This window comes from Fulmarus glacialis, unplaced genomic scaffold (assembly GCF_000690835.1).
Source record: "Fulmarus glacialis isolate BGI_N327 unplaced genomic scaffold, ASM69083v1 scaffold12009, whole genome shotgun sequence".
Taxonomy (NCBI): Eukaryota; Metazoa; Chordata; class Aves; order Procellariiformes; family Procellariidae; genus Fulmarus; species Fulmarus glacialis.
In genome coordinates, this window is record NW_009231440.1 from 39,712 (window position 1) to 61,625 (window position 21,914).

The window sequence follows — 21,914 nt, forward strand, 5'->3', positions numbered from 1 at the left end:
TTCAAGAAAAGTGCTGTCAACTTCGGTCAACATTTACCTAACAAGCAGGAGGAGGAATGTGACTCCCTAACTACCTGTATCTTAGCAATCCTGATTTGTTGTGTGCCTCAAGGGCTAGGTAAACTGAGAATCAAAACTGCAAATTAGTTATGAAATACTTGATGGTTATCCAAAGCTAAACGGAATTACTTGGGTACAACTCTGGAAGAGCTCTCACACTAACAAAGCGATTCCTTTCCAGTATTAAATACACTGACACAGAAAACTTGTATTTATTTTTCTCTCAAGAATATATTGTAGGACGAGGAATCACTATCTGAGAAATTACTAAAATCTTGTAATAACCACAGTAAATAAAGCACACTTCTTGTACGTGTGTTGTAACATTTCATTTTTAGACAGGGATCTAATAAGCAAAAGTTCTACCATACTTACACTCCACATAACAGAGGGACATATTTACACAACGCTTACAATAGAATGCAAGACTGTTATAAACCTTTCTTCCCCCTAACCCCTAAAAATTTGCAGCAGGGGCTGAAACTCAGGGTAGTTCAAACTCAGGTAGTTCAAATCACAATTTTTTTCCTAATAAAGCTAACACTCCCTCTATAATCAATGGAGACAGAGTGCCTCGCTCAGAAGGTGGAAAGCAGGCACATCATACTCCTTTGAAACCACAGTCTAAACATCCCTCTCCTCAGACTAGAGAAGCTGCTTCAAGAGATGAGCCTCCATAGGCCAGAGGTAACCTCTGTGTGTGTATCCCACACTTCCCTCCTCGCTTCGTCATGAGCTGGCCAAGAAATGGAGTAGTGCGCTTTATGCAAGGATCTCAGATCAGGATAGGATCTGACAAACCTTCGCCAGACTGCATCAACTGGCCAAATTCTGCTATATATACGTATCTGAACTATAACTCTGTGACCTGCCGCACAAGCCTGGAGTGTGATGCGCCCCAGGTCCTGTGGTCACCTTTAACACAGCACAAGAGACGGAAGAACCTATACATATGTACGGCTGCTGGCTGCGACAGCCAGAGATAGGGAGACCTATAACATCGCGCTCCGCCCTTCCATCTTTGCTTTTCCCTCCCCTTTCTTCATTTGTTCTTTCTCCGCGAACCTGGCCCTCACCAAAAACCTCAATGAAAATATCTTTCAGATGGCCCAAAACATAAACAGGTTTATTTGGTCTCAGCTCCAAGTATTTGGAAATCCCAGGTCTTTCCTCCCTCCACACGTTTTCTTCTGCTCTTTCGTAGGAAGTAAAAAAGCTACTAAATCATGGTCTCCCCTAGCATCCAGCTGTCTGAGATTTCAAATACCTTTGTATGGTAGGACAGTACCTTGTGCCCAAGCTGAGCTGCCTCTCCTCGAGCTGCAGTAGCTATGGGATCAATGAGGTGGCCAATTTCCTGGACGACCGATGTCAGCTGCTCCTGTAGAGCCTAATACAAAGAGAAATCATCAGTTACTATCACAGCTGTTCTTTTATCAAGTTGTACCATACCATAACAATCACCCTCAGACCAAACCAACATACTCAGAACACTGTTCAAATGACCCACTATGGTAGGATGCAGAAATCCACACTGTCGGCTTTCTTTACGTACTTGCTCATTTCTCCTCCTTTACCCTGTTTCAACCACAAGAACCCTGAAACAGGCCTGCTCCTCTTCAGATTTATATGGCAAGTCTGGAGAGAGAGGGGGGAAGATGGCTCCCTCCTACTCCAGCTGACAGTACTCGGGAGTAGGTGTCCTTTCTCACTGCAATGTGACAACCCCCTGCCCAACCTATTCTTGCCCTGCCAAAGATTTAGTATCACTGCACTGATCAGAGAAACCAGCAGGAACTCCGATTTAAATATGAAGAAACCTTCTTCAAAGCAGACAATACAGCCCAAGAGCAAAAAGCTCTGCTGTAGACTTTGAAGACAGCAGGAGAAATTCACCTATAAGGGAAGACAAAGGAAAAATAAGACATCTCTGAGGGACAGAGATGTCATATGAGTGACAGCCTCTTTATATTAGGCTCTACAGGAGCAGCTGACATCGGTCATCCAGGAAATTGGCCACCTCATTGATCCCATAGCTACTGCAGCTCGGGGAGAGGCAGCTCAGCTTGGGCACAAGGACATCTCTGAGGGACAGAGATGTGGACTGACCTCCTGAATACCATCAGAGGGAGAGGAACATAAGAAGAGCATATTACTGGGCTTGTCGAGATATAAATACTGGCTTTTAATTCAGAGCCACTTAATGTCTTGCCAGCCGCTGGGATTTAGCTCACTCTCATGAAAGGCGAGAGAAAATAAATACTATTTTTGCACTTCATTACATTCCTGAACTGCTTTATACCAAATAACTGCCATAACGTTTACTTCAGTTCGACATGGTGTCCAAGATGACTTCATTATTTAAACAGAAAAGAATTATATCTATGACTTATTTCCTGTAATAACTTCTTTTGTATAGCTTCATTTAGTCTGAGATGTTTCTAGTATGCAGCTTTACAGCCCAAAGAAACCACTGGAATGCAGAAATAGACGTGTAATTTCAGGAAGCAAAAGTACAAAGAGAGACTAAATATCAAGCTGAGAATCTGGTTATGACTTTTCGTAGGCAGTCTGGCATGATGGCCCTTCCTCAATTAGATAATGGCTGAAATAGCACAGGATTGGTCTACATTACCACGGGGGGGGCGGGGCAGGCTTTTTTAATGATATCAACATCAACTCCAGATTTCACTTACTTAATGACAAAATAGGCATTAAGAAAAATGAAATAGACATTTACATCACCGGACTTAAATAATACTTCCACCCCTACTTTTGCCTGGTGATTCTGGTATCTTTCCAGAAGTGATACACTTTGTCCGGCACGTGATTTTGCCTAGAAAGATTCCAGTAAGAATACTTCTCCCCTCACTGGCAGATTGTGCCGAGTGCTCATCTCCAAATCTTCAAATGAAAAGCAAAGCAGCAGGGTAAGTGAGGCTGCTCAGCATTGCTCTGTCTGTTCCTGTGCTATCTCCCTTACCTCAACTGAGATGTCATCCCTGGTGGCCAGACTCTGACTGACGGCTGCAAGGGAGGCCTGCTCAATGTCTCTGATGCATCTGTTGATCCCATCAATGGAGAAATCACATTCTCGCTGGCCTGGGGCCTTGTCCCTGAAAGACGGAGATAGCAAGCTGAGCATGGTGGGAAGGAGGCAGGCTCTTTCATGAATGCACAGAAGCATACTTCATTACCTGACAATACATAAAGCATGTGGGAGGAGAACAAGGACGAAAGTTAGCTTTGTTCTACCTACAGGATTTTGATGTATGTACAGAGTACTCTGCACACTTTCACACACGCACATCGCTCCTCTCTTAATGATTAGACAGAAAAAAATGTGTTACCTCAGAATAAAAGTGCAAATTCCACCTCCTCGGGATGGCCAGACTGGCCCAATAATGGAGGTCAACATGAAAACGCAAGACAGCAGGAAAAAATATTCATGTTTCTGTACAGCGCGATTGACTGTCTCAGAAAACAATTCCTTAGGTATTAGATGTTACGTTCAGTCCAAGGTATCTTTTAACAAAGGTTAAGTTTCTGAGTACTTTGTCCTGACATGCAGTTTGCTATTTCGGTACAATCATTATCAAAAATCAATGAATCTGTAAACACTCCTTAGTTCACTCTTTTCATACCATTTTGATTTAATCAATATTAAGAGGTTAAGTATAGAACTACACTTCAAAATTTTCAGTAATAAAGGGATAGACAGGTTTAGTCCAAAAAATAAAGAATATTCACTTCTTGCTACAGCATTCTTGCAAGTAAACTGAGAACACTATAGTAAAGAATAGATGGCAGAGGTAATTTATACACCGTCTGACCCACCTTTAAAAAACATGTTGGTCTCCATGTACTATATGTTGGTACGTGACCTGGATGGAGGTAATATTAGCTACATGTTTTTTATTCTACAGCATTCTCTATTACATTTACCTTAAACTGAACTGGAGGTGGAACCAGGGAAGGAGGACAGAATACAAAGAACAACCCTATGCTGCAGAGTGCTGCAGTCACTAATTACGATTAAACACCCAGCATAACTGGAGAGATATTGTGCATCACGCAATAAATAATTCCCATTAGTCAAAAATACCACAGTGTTAATGGCCATATGGTATTATTCTTTATGAACGACTGCTCAATTATTACGGCTTAAATGTGGACACAAAAAAGTTACTACAAAAGACATACCTGATAGAGGTGATAAGACTCTTGATAGAATCTGAGACAGTGTGGGAATGCCCAGCTAGTACTGACCACGTAGGAGGGTCTTTTGGATTGATAGCCAGAGAACGAGCAGTTTTGATCAATAAAGACGAGCTCTCCAACATTGTTTTAGCAGAAACTAGAATTGGTTCCTGTGCTCGCGATCCCTGTGGTCAGAAAGGTACAAGAACACAAAGAACATTTAAGTAATTATTTGAGTTCATCCACACTTTCTTCTCCTAAAAATCTGTTTAATTAATTAACAGCATTAAAATGGCATTATCATTTCTCGTATTATACTATTTGTTCACGGATAGTCAACACGGAAATAGTACTAAAATCATCGCAGTCCAATTGTTTTCTCTGAAACATACTTAAGAAACACTTCTCGAGTTTAGAAAGGCACCATCCAGCTGAGAAACAGAAGAAAACAATGACACTTGTCTAGTCGTAGACTAAGGAGACATCATTGAAAGTAAACTTTATTTGTCACAAAACTTGCAAGATCCAACCAAGCATGCTCTTTTCCCAGGAATTAGTTGGTCTACAACACTCTAATTGGGTCATCATCTCCATATCTATTTTATCGCCAGTAATCTGGTAAACCCAGGTACCACAGGCCTGGAGGACAGGCTTAAATTTCAGTTACAGCCCCACAACTTTAAGATTGCAACAGTTACGGCATCATCTGATATTGCAAGCTGGAACAGAGGCTGCCAAAAGCAGGAAAGAGCAGTTGGAGAGTCAGTAACAATACATGGCCTCTACTTTGAAGCTTTTATGAAGCTTGATGGATTCCCCCCAACTCCCACCCCCCCCCAGACCCCCAAAAAAAACCCCAAAACCTTTATTAGTTACTTTAAATACCATTCTGTTGTAGTTACAGGGGTTGGGGACGGAAAACTCAGGAAAAAATACGGAAGGCCCCCAGAAAGTTATTCTTCCCAAACCCCCTGCTTCTTGTCATTATGACTGCATCATTTTTGGAAGGAAAAAACCCCAGTGACATCCTTTCAATCCTTTTCAGAACTAATTTGTTAAAGCTGCTCTTGAGGGAAAAAGGGATATTTATTACTTTATCACATGGAAGAATCTGGCTAACAAGACATGCGAGTCACCTGTATTGTATCACTTTACAGTGCCAGGAGACTGGCAGCGCTTACTGCAGCCTAACTAGTTTTATCCTACTGGTGCAAAATTCAAGGTCAGAGGTTAAGCGAAAGACAGCAGAACGCCCTATGAACACCCAGGAACACAGAGAGACTTTTCGGGGTCAGGTCTTTACACTCACTCCTCTCTCCTGACACATGATTAATTCAACATTTTCAACTTTTTGAGGGTGAAAGTGCGGCATCCTGCCTTACCTCAGTGCTGATCTGTGCTGGTATGCTGACAAATTCTGGATTTGAAGCAAACGCTGTCAGATTTTCCACAGCCTCTATCAAAGGTGCAGTAGCAATTCTGCACTTGTTGCGGTTCTCTTCAGAGAAATCGCCATCCAGGGCCTGGAAATTAAATCATGATTGAGTTCTGTCTGAATGGGTTCCTTTGCAAAATTGAAGGAAGATGGTTTAATTCTTCATAGTTTTAAACTGTTGTGTGCTTATGCCATGTGAAAGTTCCCCCACAAACAAGGCTGATGCAAAGATTGTTATCCTTTAAGCGTCTGTTTCTTTACTTACCTGGTTATCGACCCCAAACTTAAAACTTTGCTTTGCTTCACAAGACCAAATAAAGATTTTCTATCATTGCACTCTGATGACTCTCATAAATTGTGTCTCGGCACCTCATGCTCCAAAGGGTGGAAGTGGCTAACATGGTGGTTCTTTCCTATAGACTGATTTTTGAAATTTTTTTTTTTTTTAAGCAAACCAGTAATTTATTGCTCTCATTTTCCCACGAGTCAACTGATCTCTTTCATAATCTCATAGGAAAGATTTCAATATGAAGGACCTTCTGTGTAACGTAATAGAAACCTTCCAGTCCTAAGAGCATAATTATTTTAAAAGACTTTCAGCAGCAGACCAGCTAATGGCTTCCAGAAGAGTTTAGAATCTTGAGTTCTCTACGGCTTAACAAGTATTATTTCTGCTTGCATGAGGAAAAGCTACCTCCTGCCAAATCGCAGGCAGGCATCTGGAAAATAAAAGATTACTATTAACAGGAGACTTTTATTAAAGAGCTGCAACATAAATGGCTTTTGTTTGGTCCCCAGTATTATTTGTTTCTTTATTTTTCTCTTATAAACATGGTAAAGCTGTCAGAAATACCTCCACAAACCTCCAGATATTGAGCAATGTAACACCATTAAAAACTTTCACATTCAGTTGTTTGCAAATTATTCTCACGGTGCAAGCTTGTTAAATACATCAACACAGAGGTGTCTCCTACTGGATGGGCCAGTTGCCTCTCCTAACACTAATATTGCCCAATTCTTTCCATCTTGACTACGGCACAGTTATACCACTGAACCTGTTTTCCAATTCAGGTCTTCAAAAATGTAATTAATGATTTCTTAAACCACACATATCGCAGAAGGTAAAAAGATATTTCTAACTGTTCTGATTCTGTCTTAACAGAAAAAAAAAAAAAAGAAATAAAAACACAAAGGAAGATGGAAGCACAATTAAGCAGCATTTGTACCTTGATAGTTTTAACCAGGTTAGCAGTGCTGTTTGCAACTTCCTTGGCAGACTGCACAAAGTGTCTCTTGGCAACAGGATTTGCTGTCTTTGATGAAGCAATGCGACAAGCATTGCACAAAGCAGAAGTATGTTTGGCCACAATTGTGGCAGCTGATAATACCTGTAAAAATAGATGGCACAAAACAAGCAGATTGTCAAAGGAGCATGACAGTTACTACACTAGCTCTGCAAAGTCACAGTTCAAAGTCATGCAACAGTTTCAAACCAAAACTCCTTTGCTTGGTCACAAATAAAGCAAAGTCACATGTCCTAACAATGATGGTCTCACTGCAATCCTCTGGAATCACCTGTGATGGGCTGCTTGCTGGATCTACCAAATTCTGGCAAGCCATCTGGATTGCTTGATTGGCTCTGGCAAATTGAATTGGGTCAACAAGACCCTGCTGACCAGCCTGACTGTTTGGATCCGAGATGCCAACCAGGTAAGCAGCCTAGAAATGGAGAAAGGAAGAAAACAATCCTAAGAAACAATGCTAAATCTGTCTTGGTTCTTTGATAAGCTTGCCATATGTCATAGCACATGGTGGTCAGAGATTATCCAGAAATCATACTGTGAAGTACTACTAGCATTTTTTTTTAGTAATAAATCTCCAGAATCCTCTGAAACCAAGGAAACTTACCCTTACACTTGTGAAATTTATTTAGTCAAAACAAAACTCTCCACTGTTTAAGCAGTTGGTATCCCTGGAGATGTTATTTTCCACTTGCATAGCCAATGGAAAGAGCTTTAATGGTCATTGCATCAGCAAATTATTTACTGGATTAGCCACAGTTGGAGGTCGTGAGGGTTTTCATCAAGGCTGAGTAGAAAACCAATTCATAGCAAATGTACTACTGCTGAGTGTAAGACCCATCAAGTCTGCAGTTGCTGGTCTCACTGCAGCTCAAGATGTCTGATGGGCAAACTTGATTTCTTTCTCAATTAAATAAAAGTTTCATGCCTCTCAACAAGGAGGAATTGTCTGAACTGTCAAAACCATATCTGAAGATTTCTTGATGAATTTCCATTACAGATACAATTATCTGTCACCTTGATATACCAGTAAGGCAATGAGGGGTTAGATGTGGAGGAGATTAAGTCCGTACTGAGACATTCCATATTTGGAGAAATCAAGAAGCGGTTTCCAGATACAGTGCATGATCGCCCACAGCCAAATCCTTCACTGAAGAGGCTGCATCAGCTCTCAATGGTTCAAGTCACGCAGTTATCAGATCAACAAAACCAGTTCCAGACTCTAATTTTTTGTAGTAGCTTAAGAATTTCAGTTATTCCGAAAGTATCTGAACAGCTGAAACAGGTTGCTTATTATTTAAAATGTCTGAAATTAGTAGCGCTCCTTATGAATTTTTACAAACTAAATCAAACTTGATTCATTCATTTTAACTGTGGCTGTTTTTTGTGCGCTTATCTATGAAGTAATACTTCAGAGCTTGAGCTGCAAACATGAATTCCATATGCTGCAGCTTTGACATTTGCTTTATCCTCAGAAAAGTTTCCTTCTTGATGTAATTTCCCTTCCTCATAAAATATGCATGTTATTGCACTCTGCTGCTTGTGCAATGTACAGCAGTGTATGCACAATTTCTGTGGACCTACACAGAGCACGCCGTGTAGTACAAGGTCATCATTTGTTTGGCCACAAGGAAGGGAATCTCAGATTTACACATGCACAACATGAGCTTTCCAAAAAAACAAAAACATATACTTGCTTTACAGACTTCAGTCACTTACCTGAGCTGCTGCCTCTGTAAGGCCACAAAGAGCCTTGGATGCAACTCCAACACATTCTCCAAAGACTAAAAGATCCCCAGTTTTTGCATTCTGGGAAATGCCCGCCATTGATTCTCCAAGAACCTCAGAAATGAAAAAAAAAGTTACGTTCCCAATATGCTTCCCTATCACTCAAAGGCAAGTGATTCCTGGCCTTGAGCCAATTCTGGCCCACAAACCTCTTTGAATTGGCTTCCAGAAATTTCAGCTAGTTAATGACTTCACTGAATTGGGCACATTCCTCTTTGTGGCGTAAGGGATAAGGCATGCAGATCAACACTGGATTGACAGTGCTGAACATAAACACTATTATAGTGCAAACGACTACGAGGATACAGAATTAACGCTCCTTATTTTTGTTATCATCCAGTAGTCATCACAGCTAGCCTGGCGCTAGGTACATTTCACAGATTGCAGAACTTGACAACAACTCCCCACAGCTGCTGTCAACACATCTGGGATCTTCTTTGCCCCTAAACTCACTGAAACTCAGTGGAAATGAAATTGCATCTAGTCTGCTGGAACCATCTGAATGACAGGATACACATTAATTGCCACAGGGTCTCCCACTTGAATTCAGTTTATTTTCTTTTAAAATTCAAAATAAGATCTGACTGTAGTAGAGCATTAGATCAAGATGACATGCACATCTATTAAGCACTTTCTTTTTCTCTTAGAGAAGGAAGGATCTGAGACAATTCCAACACATCAAATAATGACACCAAAAGCAAAGCTTCAAAGAAAGATGTATAGCATGGTACATTTAAAAATAACTTAAGAGATTTCACACAGATTTTCTGATGTGCTGGAATATCTGGACTGCTCAGACATTTCTCTAAGCTGTTTTGCACATACAAACAATACAACGATACTTCATTGCCAAGCCTCCCATTTACGCTTTGGGCCGTTCTAACACAGCTGCAGTCAAAATATATCGTGAAAGTATGACATGCTGTCTAATACACAGGAGAGGAAGGGAGAAAGGGGGAAACTAACAGCATTACATACCAGTCACTTAAGTAAAAATTTCTTACCGAGGCAATACGCCTTCCAAGTGACCAAAAACTGAAATTACCTGTAAGAGACCCATCTCAGGCTGAGCTTTATCAAGGAGTGCAGCATACCTTTTAGCTATAAACACTGTGCTGTGTTTCTAACATGTCTGATGCATGTGGAAACTTCCAATAATCGAAATGCACTTTACAATTGGCACAGAGGCGGGAAAAGGAAATTACCTTTGAGTTTTCCATTACACCCTCAATACAATCAAAATACGAGAGATCGCTCACAGGTTCATTGGGGTTATCCAGCATTCCCTTAACTGTCTGAAATAATGAAAGATACTCTGATTATTGACAGAGGCTGAAATACTGAGCTGAGAAGAACATAGACCATCACAACTATCCTGCTTATACCAGTGTAATCTTTCAACTTTGTCTCCAGCAAGCAAACAAAACTACACACTCACTGAGGGCTCACACACAGATGAGCGTGCTACACATTAAATGCTACCCTACATTAACTGAACTGCGGTAACTACACATTTGTGCACTACGAATCTGTTGGAAGTATAGGCTAATGTGGTTTACCTTGTGTTTGTGATGAGTGATTTATGGTCAGTTAGTGATGCTCGGGTGACATGAGGTAATCTGGTTTTCTGTCAGTTGTCAACAGTCTAACACGTTTTCAGTACTATTATAAATTTCATAAATGGAATTACAAGTGCAATAGGAAAACCAGCTACCATTTATTGCGTACTGTCTAGAGACACAAAGGGCTACCAAACTAAGTGCAAGTCAACCACCTGCCTGCCTCTTACTACTGTCAACAGATTCCACCAACACAGCTCCCTCTGCCAGAAAACTACATATACTACTTGGGTTTAATTCCTTTTTCTGAGGTGATTCTGATTCCTGGAAATAATAACGTGAAAGTCAGTCACATATTCATTGAGAAGAATCAATACATTTAGATAACAAAACTTACAAAAAGTTGTAAAATGCAGCAGACTAATTCTCTTCTACATAAACAAATCTGCAATATGCCTTTTTCCAAGTTTGGAGGAACACTATTTTCTGCCAAATATGAGGTAGAAAAGACTTTTAATCTTTCCGATGAAAGCGAAATCCGTAAGTATAGAAAGATACTAACATCTGTATCTGACATTTGCCTTCCACCTGAAGGAAATCTAGGCATGATTTTAAACCCTTAGACTTTTCTCATAACTAAACTCCTAACAGTAAGATACACCTACAATATTTTTAACAGCTCAGCTATTGCTTTTTAAAAGCTATAGTTTAACTTAAAGCCTTACAGCAACTAAACTGTGAGAACAAGGTGATGTGAGGAAGAAGTCATATCTAGAAAACAGTTTCCAGTTGCGTCTTATCTCTTTCTCAGTTCTCACAGACATTGCAGCAACTCTTCATTGTTGTGCTCCATCTTTAAATAACAAGTTGTAAAGCAAACAACGTTCCTGCAGTACTTGCACTACTATGGAGACAGAAGCCCTCGGAACATAAGGAAACAGAACAGCGAAACACAAGCCAGCACAACTTCCCACTGACATATATTTGCTACTACTGTAACACCTTTGTTAATCCTTTCAGCTGCAATTCTGGGCAAGTTTAGTTATCTCATTGGAGGTCATACAGTAAAGTCCTCTCTAAACACAGTTTTCCAGAGTCTCCAGGGAAGACTACAGAGCATGCTGGCAGTCTCTCAAATCCAAGCTGAGACACACTCTTTCTACAGAAACAAACCTTTTTAGTACTTTTAAGAAGCCTTGGAGAGACTAGGAATAGTAGGCGATGAATTAGGGAAACGAAGGGAAGAATTAAGAGCTCAATCATTGTAAAGAGATATTGAAAGTTAAGACTACTAAGAATGCTTACCCCAAAATTTGATAGCTCCCTCAGGTCACTTTGATACCAGTCTCCAGTCTGGCTTCAGGACTGTGTGGTTTTGCCTCAGTTTCCCTTTTCTCATAAATTAATCTAATTTCATACACCCAGGCTTTTCTCGCTAACTGTCCCTCTCAGGCAAGTGTTTCCTAAAGTTCAAGATGCTACAGATCTTCCTTCTGCCCTTCCTGGACTCTGCTTGCAATCCATGCAAGCCATGCTATTGGCATAGAACCCTCTGCAATGGCTTCTTAAGGCTGTTCTGCCCTACATTTCTCCCCTAAGCTCTCAGGTTTTTGTGGCTTATTAGCTGGGAATTCTGACCCTTCACATTCCTGCAGTTTTGCAGACCTCTCCCCATTAGTCTTTCAGGAAGTCCTAAGAAATGGCACTTCAATCCCCCTGCTTGCTCCACCCCTACATTCTGCAGTGATTTCAGGCAGCCATTACATTACAGCCCAATTTCCATTTTTTTCTTTCTATTACTTGGACTTGCTGCCATTCCCTTTAACCAAGGGGAGAACACTTTTAAGCTCAAGAAGCTAAGAATTCAAAAGTATGAAGCAGCTCCTAGACAAACTCCTACCAATATTTTGGGATGATGACTGTGGACTTGCATATTACAAAAGCTCACGATACCCTGGAATGCACTGCAATGACCTTTGTATCCTTTTGATACCAAGGGGTAGAAATAGAAAGCTTGAAGGTGTTTTACATTCTCTACATAGGCCAGTCATCCCTCGATGTTCTGACCTTGACAGCAAACAAACATTTAGTTTAATTAAAAAGATGCTATTTCCTACTATTGTAAGCAGCTGTCTCAGTAATCAGTGCACAGCCTTAGAATTAGGTCTTTCAACTGACCTGCTACCCACTATTTAGCCAGCCAAACATTTCACTCACGAACCAGAACATACCTTGCAAAAACCTGTATTGACACACATGTCATATCAGCTTGGCTGTGAAAAAGCAGATATAAGGCATCAAAAATCTACACTAAGCAATGGCAGGGAGCAACAGGGTAAAAGATAGTAAACGTCATCCTAAAGTGGGATGTGAATATACCAACATTCTATAAGCAGAAAAATCAAGATACCGCAGCTCCCTCCAGTGCACTGCTGGTAGTGGGAATGTCCATCTTGTCACGATTCTTCCTTAATTCAATGTAAGTATGAATAATAAGGACTAAACTGTACCTTTTCAAGGGTAGGGAAGAGGAAATGGGGACAGGGCAGCAAATTTCATTCTGGCCAAAACTCCAAGATGTTCACAGAGATTCTATGCTTACCTCATATGCAATTAAAACCCCTGCCACAGATATGAGAAGACAGTGACAGCAGCTAATTGGACAAAGAAAACAAAGGAAACAAACATTTGGGGCCTATTTTTATTCATAAGAACTTTTGAAATGTAGTAATACCTCCAGTTCTCTGAGTGCATTATCACATTCCTTCTGCCCGGGAGCTTGCTGGGTACACAGCGTGATGAGCTGGTTTATACTCTCAGTCACAGCTCTAAGGAGAGTAGAAAGAAAAAAGGTACATTTTAAAGTTAAGCTATTCCTCTTATTAAAACTTTTTTTTCATTAATTATACACTGCATAAAGATTTAAAACTTTGATGTTCTACTACATTTTTTCTTTTCAGTGTTTGGGGATTAACCGTATGTTAGACAGTTCACCTAGAGACCACTTCTTTAACAAGCTTCACAGGAGCAAAAACATTCTCACTAAAGCATTTGATAGTGATCCACACCTGAAAATCCATCCCTTCAGTGCGAACAATTGTGAAGTTAGTCCAGAAGAAACGGAAGTTTCACCTCACAGCAACAAGTGTATTGGGTGTCTGTGGCAAGGTTTTTGTTGCAGGGGTGGCCTCTGTCAGAAGGGGCCAGGGGCTGCCCCCATGCTGGGCACAGCTAGTTCCAGACAGCTCCAACAGACCCACCACAGGACACAGCTGAGCCCAGCAGCCAAGCTGGGACTCTCTGGGAAAACTTGTTAAAAAAGGGCAAAACACCATCCGGCAGCTGGCCAAGGTCAACCCACTGCACTAGCACAGTGACATAACTTAGTTGCTAAAAGGTATTTTAGCACTTCTGCAGAACTCTCTCTCATGAGAGAGTTGCCCGTTTTTACAATGACGGTGGTGAAACGCTGGCACAGGTTGCCCAGAGAGCTGGTAGATGCCCCATCCCTGGGAACATTCAAGGTCAGGTTGGACGGGGCTCTGAGCAACCTGATCTAGTTGAAGATGTCCCTGCCCACAGCAGGGGGGTTGGACTAGATGACCTTTAAAGGTCCCTTCCAACCCAAACTATTCTGTGATTCTATGATAACATCAATAACAGGATTACCTAGATGGATGATATCATACTGCTACAAAAGGAAACAGGATGTGCTTATTACATATACACCAGGTTTTATGTTTAATTCCAGGGAAAAAAGAATGAAACTAATAGACATATTTGTTTAACTGAGACTCCTACCCTTCTCAGTAACTTTGGTGTCCTTGTGGAGCCATTTTTCCCGACTTCCTTTGCCTTTTAGGACTGTTACACATAAATGTCTTGTGTCCTGTCTGGCATACTGTATTATACACATGTAGTCCTGCTATACATTTATATAATCTGTTATCAAGTTTGTTTTTTTTCTTTACCTAATCATTGATATTCTCCAAGTCAATGCGTGTGTGTATACACAAATATTTTTACAATTATTATCTGTCTCTGAAAAACAACATGCATGGCTTCACTAACATAACATCAATACAAATGACAGATTCTCAACCTCCTGAACATCAGTGATTTTTATGTGTCAGAAAAATGTCATTGCATACAGACATATGAGTAGATAGCAAAAATGGAAGGTTCTGTTCACTCCCAGAGAAACGTCATACAAAAATATCTTGTCCGCTGTTGATTCTCATCTAAGAGAGACAATGCATGTTGACTCAGAGAATATCAGTAATTAAAGAAAAAACCCCGAACTTGATAACAGACTAGAATTGTCAGCTTTGTAGAGGATGCAATGTGGTCTCATGAATATCACTACTACACACCAGGTACCTGCATCCAGGAATACACCCAAGGTACAAGCATTACTTTTAAAACTATTTGGAAGCAGTAGAACCAGGAAGGTGGCCCCTCAAACACCAACCCAAGCGTTAGTGAGGCTGCTAGGACACTAAAAGCCCCATTTGTTTTCATCAAATACAGCATATAAATACTTGGATCCTGCAGGGAACTCAGCCACTGTTGCAGTCCTATGAGACTGTCAGAGGAAGTCAAGAAAAATGCCTCCACAAGGAGGCCAAAGCTACTGAAAAAGTTGGAGTGTCTATTATAGCTGGAACAAAGGGGGAAGAAAGGAAAGAAAAGACAAGAAGATTAATCACAGTACCATAGAAGATGAGAGAAAAAAGAAAAGATAAGCCATCTTATAAACAGGAAGCAAAGGAAGCTGTGCCTCTTTTTTCATTTTCATGAGAAAAGAGAAAGTAAAAATACTTGACCCTGACCATATCATAGCAGGTAAAGAGAACAGAGCCCTGGCAAGCTTGTCACAAGCAGCCATGGAGGATTTGAGAAGGGAAATACGGTGTCTCCTTAGCATCTTGAACACAAACTGAGAATTGATACAGTATTTACTTTTCAGGGTTATCTGATGTCTATGTAAAGTCTTATGCATGCAGCCACACATACACACACGCTAACAGCACGGCAAAATAGAACATCTAAAGGCTCTGCATGGCTTGTCTCCCTTTTTTAATTACACGCTTCTACAGAGGGAATATCAGCCTGGCAGAAACTAACAATTAACTGGGCTTCACTGGGGACACTAACTTCCTCTACGCTCCAAACAGGAATGCTCCAAGCCTAAAGCAGAAATCTGTAGCAGTCCGATGCTGCAGCAATAACAAAAGCTCAGGCAACTCCTTCACTTCTAAGCAGTGTGCCTTTGATTACCTACAATTTTCCTAGACGTTATTTATTTCTGGGGAGACAAAATGGATGTTGGAATTTTTTTTTTTTTTTTAAACAAATATGACAAAGTAAAGTAGCATAACTTCTTTAAGAAGTCCTTTATTAAAGGAGTGCATTTATTTTTTAAAAATAAAGTTATTGCTATTAGAAAGGGATGATTCCAAGATCCAGGACAAACAGCAGCTACATTACCCCAAGGAAGTAACAGTCTTAACTCACCTCCTCTCTAGGCTAACCTTTGTGGGTGTAAACATTTTGGAAGACAATATTATAAGTCACATCCACACGATGTCAGACGTTCATCTGATTTAATGTTAACATTTCTAGGTGTGATGCCTATCTGTCCTTCAGCAGTCCCCTTCCAGTTTGATATTTGAACATTTCATTTACGAACTTAGATAATCGAATAAAAAGTTAACTAGGAAAAAAAATATTGTGAAAAGGATCTGACAAAGTGAAGGAGAGGCGATTATCCAGCCAAACACTGAAATGTGGTGTTATTTTCCACATGAACACTGAGAAACAGGGTCCACAAGATGAAATTCAGGGCATGGTTGACAGAATCCTTAAAGTAAGGGTATCTTCCACCAAATAAACATAGCATTTAACCCTTTCACGTGTTCTTGATCATACACACATACACACTGTTAGTGATAGGCAGGCACAACATGATTTTTAAGCACACCCTATAGAAGAACATTATTCAATTTCTTTTCTTTGTTAGGGATTGAGAGGCTTACTGTTAGCTACTGCCTTGTCAGAACACAGATGGTAAAAAAACAGTAGGTAAAACACACTAGTCCCTTTCAAAAATCTGGCCAACTCTTCAACTGCTGCTTCTTATTTCCACAAAGGGTAACAAGTTATGCCAGTTAAGGAACAACTCCAAAATAAGCAGTTTTCCTCCAGCCTACTTTCATTTAAATAGAACTGCAGGTTCCAACCACTTGGTTAACTGTCAATAGCAGAAGAATATATATACACATTATAAATATCACAGAGAAAAGCAAATATCTTAGGAAAACCTAAAGCAAGCAACACATCCTTACCTTGCTGCTGCTGCTGCTAAGAGGTTCTTGGCATTAGGAGCTCCAGGATCAACAGAGAGCGACTTGGCAGCTAGTAACAGCTTGCTGGAAGCCATCGAGATGCTCTTGAGGTTACCTATTACTTGAATCTGGTCCTCTTTAGTCTGCAAAGCCACAACAGCATAACATTAAGTGCAGAGTTTACAATAAAGAGAGTGTGCTAAAACTACATTTGGAAATCCAATTTGTTTATCCACCTGAAACCACTGACATGCAGGGGACCATAGTCCAGAGAAGGACATGGACCAAAGCCTCTGTTCACCCAGACAGGTGCCTCCAGCTTCACTTAGATAACAGAAAAAGAAACCCATATAACAAATAGCTTGGTTTCTAACAATGGCAGTATTCACAAATGAGCAACGGAGAAACTTTACTACTTGTTGAACAATGCTTTTGTTGTCAAGATTCTCATGTGTCTCTGCCTGGCACAACTGATCCACATTATTCAGTCAGTGTACACTGTCTGTATTCTAGCATCCTCTGTGTAACCCACAGGCTCTCTAGCATCTAACTGGGATTACTCACACAAAGACCCCTCCAGAAAGTCCTCTATCCCCAGAAAATACGTTTCTATAAGCCTACTTTGGTAAACATTCTAACGTGGATTATTTTAAGCCTTAATTATCTATTGCTTATTTTAAGCCATTGCTTGAAAAGGAAAACCTGCATATACATACAACTACAGGGAAGTACTGCATTATCACAGCAAATAGCTGTGACTAGATTCTTCTGTCAATGATCACCCGTTCTTTCTAACAGTCTGTTCAGGGTTTTATGTAAAGAGGTCGCATATTACTCAGCTGACGTGAATAGCTTTTACTGTATATTTACATTCTGCTTCCTCCCTACCCCCCCATTTTGCTGGGCATCCAAAATACCTGGTATTGCTTCTGTTCAGGCCACATAGACAGAAAGCATTCTCTTTTGAAAGATCAGCCATTAGTAACAAAGATGGTTATCATCCCCTATGTCAGCAGGCTAAGCAAATCAGCAAGGGCCACAACGTCATCAGCAGCTGGAATTCTCTTTTCAAGTAGCTATTTGCGGTAGTATTTCTACCTTTGCCTTCATTGAATTGCCTCAAACAAAACATTCTAAAAGTCAATGAGGCCCACAGCTAAAAAGATAGCCAGGTACCTAACTCCTACTCAATTTCAGAGAATCAGCTGATATTCGGTGCCTAACTCACTTCATGGATCTGGAACCTGAATGATTAAGTTTTGATGGAGAAAAATCAGCAGTCATTGTCCGACCTCTCTACTCAGCTTTGCTATCTACAAAGCATCTGCTCTATAGAGACACTTCATAAATGACTTCAAAGGACTGGCACACTCAAAACTTTCTGGCTAGTCTTCTTTCAGCAATCATTTCTTAGGTTTGCAAGTTCCTCCTACTAACTAGGGCAAAACAGTCTGCAGGTTCTTTTTTCTGCAAGTCCTCTTAGCTCTCCTGGTACATGACCCTTTTCTATATGCTGACATTTGTTATGTTAAATCATCTCCAATGACCATCAAATGACCAATTAGTATAATTCAGTACACCTAAACCCAGTAAGATAAAATGAAGGAGATATTTGCATTTCAAATGAGTACCTAGACTACTAGGAATAAGCTAGGTAATATGTGACAACACTCCTGATTGTTACCCAGTTCATCAGAATAGAACTCTGCCAGATTTTAAATCACTAAACAGAAGTCCAAGTGCTTGCTGTCAGATCCATGGTGTTTTAGCCAGCTCTCTTCAAATCTTGCTCCACTCTGTAGCAGGTCCACACGAGCACGCACCATAGAGCAATATCAAGTCTGGATTTTAAATGCATCTTTTCCTCCCCCTACTTAAAGCATTTGAAAATCAGCAAAGAAAGGTCCTAAATTTTGAACAGTGTTCACATAAATTATACTTCATGGTAGCTCTACCAAAATAGAAGCAACCCCTTCCATAAGCTTTGAGAGGTTCGGAACACCTTTGTACCTTCAGATATACAGCTCAAATTAGTTAACAGCCCAAACTAGACAGAGGAGTATGAAGCCATATATCTGACTAGGCACAGGAACAAATACCAGTATCCTGCGTAAAATGCAAATACTGAGTTGACCTCACTCCAGATAACCAGTTACAGATGACTGCTTCATAACAAACATCACCTGTCATATTTGGATAGGCTCACACTAGCATATTATACTGTGCTACAAGATAACCAAGATACTGCACTGCAAGATACCACGCCCAAGATAACCCTTGATCCCAATTAGCAAGATAAAAAACTTACTTGTGCTTGGCCAGCCATTTCAATACCAGCATCAAGAAATTCATCAAAATCATCGCTGAATTTTCCAGAGGCTGCAGCCAGTTCCCCACTTTGGCCCCGGGTAGCATGGACGACTTCTCCTGCTGACTGATTCAGGTCTGCTGCTGCCTGGTTCAGTTCACTCTGAGCTTCTTGAAATGACTTAGAACTTGGAGGTAGCTGTAAGAGACCAAGTGCCATATTTTATTGTCCTTCACGTCACACCAGCCCTTCACAACTGGAAAGGTCAACACAATTCAAGAACACTAAACGTAATACAGTAGTGAGCTTCACATACAAGCTAGAATGGAGTACTGTAACTGGACTGCTAGTGATTCAGTCCTGAATGCAGAATAGTCCAACTATGGGACAGCTATCAACCAGAAATCTATACAATGACCTTAGTCCCACTGTTTCTTTCAGGGGACAGATAAGTACGTAACCCTTTCAAGGGACAGAGATGACAATAGCTATTTTATGGTTCAACTATGAAATTCGAAGTGATGAACTCAGTGGCAAAAGTTGGAGAATTTTGGTCTCCAAGTCATAATTCACTTCCATAAAAAAGCTTTCCAGAACACCACACAAGTATTGGCAGCTCTTCACAATGACTCTAAACTCCTGACCTGGTTTTACCAAAAGGCATTGCACAAACATATCAAAATACAATTCCTCCTTCATTCACAGGGTAGCAGGATTGCTGGTAGGTGCAGAAAAATGTTGTGTAAATAATATAACCTTCCAGCAAGTTACCAGTGCACAAAGGGATTTTTTGACATGGATGCAGTTAAACAGAAATATAACAGTTCTTCTCCTTGCACAAAATGACCACAGATGCACCAAACATTTTTTGACCCACGACAATGCTCCTTAAACTGAACTGATCACTTCTAGGTGGGAGATGGATTATAATTTTCAAATTTTCATATTCTTCAAAATGTTAAGTCACAGTTGGCATTTTCAAAAAATGAAACTAATGGTGATCTATAACAACTTTAATACTGCCTTCATAAGCCACAGACACATTTTACCCTTCCCATAAACCAGAACAACAGCATTTCAGCCAAAGTAAAAGCTACTTAAAGTTGCATAAACTTAAACAAAACTTACATGAAGTATACTAGGGTATATTTACTACATAATAATTTGACGCATGGGGAACCTCGATCTGCTTTTCAGTTCTCTGAAATTTATTTGTATGTTAAAAGACATCTCACCGAATCAACAAGGAGCTTCTTGCTAGATTCCCCAATACTCTTCAAGGCCACATCCACATCCTTTTGTCCAGGCAGACAATTCACACAGTTATTCAAGGAGTGAGACACCGCTTTTGCCACCTACAACACATAAGTAAACACATCCACACCGAGAAAGGCTTAAGTGGTCATTCATCTAATAGGAGGCACATTCTATAGCCAGCAATTCCTACATTCCGACTCTAACAAAACCATTTTTGAGGCTTGCGACTTTCTTGGTTTGCTCACCTGTAGTCTAGCAGTAGTCAACACTTATGCTCACCCATTTGATAGGATAGTGTTGGCAGGGCAGCTCCACAACTGCTCCTGGCACCTGGGATAAAGGCTGCAGCACTGCAGGTAAGGGAATGCCCCTGAAGTTAACCATATACTAATCACAGAAATCCTCTGCACGCTACTTTTTTCAGACAAAGTCCTGATTAAAACAAATGGCTCCTCATAAGAAATTATATAAAATACAGGCCAATTACAGAACTTTTCAAACCAATAAAAAAGAACCTGTTAGTCTTTAAGTCTTCAAAAGCAGTGGTGCCACATGTGTAGAAAACATGCATTCTCTTTTTAAATATAAGATCAAGACAGATCCTTCATTTGATAATTATCTGTTTAACAGTTGTTTCATTTTTGCAATCAAGCAGCCTACTCAAATATGTCACGGGTAAAAGCACTTAACTGCATCTTTGTATAAGTTTATTTTTCTAAAAGATGACTAAAATACCACACTTCGCGCCATCTGCATTGTTTAACATAAGCATGATGTTACTATCCAAGAGTTGCTGGAAGGACCAGAAAGCTGACATTCCTTGCAGGTTTATTTTCTGTTGTTCTCTCGTATTATTTAATGCTGCGTTTCACTGGGTGTTTGATAATTCATGTAGCTGCTCAAGTCGCAACTTACCTGGGCTAATCTCTGCTGACTGTCTGCATCCCCTGGTGCAGCCAGTGCCTGCTTCGCCTCCTGAATAAGCATAGCAGAGCCTTCCATGACATCCCTTGCTGAATCCAACATTGCATGTGCTGCCACAGGGTCGGTAGTAGATGCTGCAACCCCTCGTGCTGCCTGAGCCAAAGTCTTCAAAGCCTGAGCAGTTTCTCTGGCAGCCACTCCTATGTTCAGATTTCATCAAGGATTCTATCAGTACCCTTAAAGACAATCTTTGTATTTTATGACAGATGAATTCGCAGTTAACGATCCCATTGCAAAATAACATTGCAAAAGCAGTTTAAAAGAAAATCTTCAAACATGAACACATTTGAAATGCACAGCATCATTTGCCTAGAAAAATGCCTGTAGTGAAGCCATAAAGTAAATATTATACCCCAAAGACCAGGGGTATAGCTCTCAGTGACTAAATCTTAGTGAAGCACTGAAAAAGAAGAAAATCTAAAACCTGGAAATGAGGAAAAACTCATACTCCAAGCTATGGGAGAAAGTGATTGTCTGCAAGAACAGTATACATGACTTCAGAGCCACAGCGTCTCTGCTGCTTATGAAAATGTAACTTCAGATTTTTTAGAGAATAAACACAGCAATAGCTTAAGTTCAAGCAATTAAAAAAAAATTAAAAGAGATCATTAGGGATGATACAAGTTGATATAACCTAACATCACTGTGAGTACAAGCACATTAAAATAACTGAAG

The 21,914-nt window shown here is 40.3% G+C and overlaps 1 protein-coding gene across 1 annotated transcript in view; it reads right to left on the reverse strand.

The window, feature by feature from the left end:
* LOC104081731 (talin-2) overlaps nucleotides 1-21,914 on the reverse strand; it is a gene marked incomplete at both ends in the record, with an annotated part of 88,015 nt that overhangs the window by 38,799 nt on the left and 27,302 nt on the right. The window contains 13 exons of the mRNA XM_009584577.1: nucleotides 1,349-1,450; nucleotides 3,044-3,176; nucleotides 4,264-4,445; nucleotides 5,643-5,783; nucleotides 6,922-7,083; nucleotides 7,271-7,414; nucleotides 8,716-8,838; nucleotides 9,990-10,079; nucleotides 13,078-13,171; nucleotides 16,691-16,833; nucleotides 18,999-19,196; nucleotides 20,234-20,353; nucleotides 21,171-21,379. Coding sequence (XP_009582872.1) covers nucleotides 1,349-1,450; nucleotides 3,044-3,176; nucleotides 4,264-4,445; nucleotides 5,643-5,783; nucleotides 6,922-7,083; nucleotides 7,271-7,414; nucleotides 8,716-8,838; nucleotides 9,990-10,079; nucleotides 13,078-13,171; nucleotides 16,691-16,833; nucleotides 18,999-19,196; nucleotides 20,234-20,353; nucleotides 21,171-21,379 — 1,841 coding nt within the window. The remainder of the gene's footprint in view (nucleotides 1-1,348; nucleotides 1,451-3,043; nucleotides 3,177-4,263; nucleotides 4,446-5,642; nucleotides 5,784-6,921; nucleotides 7,084-7,270; nucleotides 7,415-8,715; nucleotides 8,839-9,989; nucleotides 10,080-13,077; nucleotides 13,172-16,690; nucleotides 16,834-18,998; nucleotides 19,197-20,233; nucleotides 20,354-21,170; nucleotides 21,380-21,914) is intronic.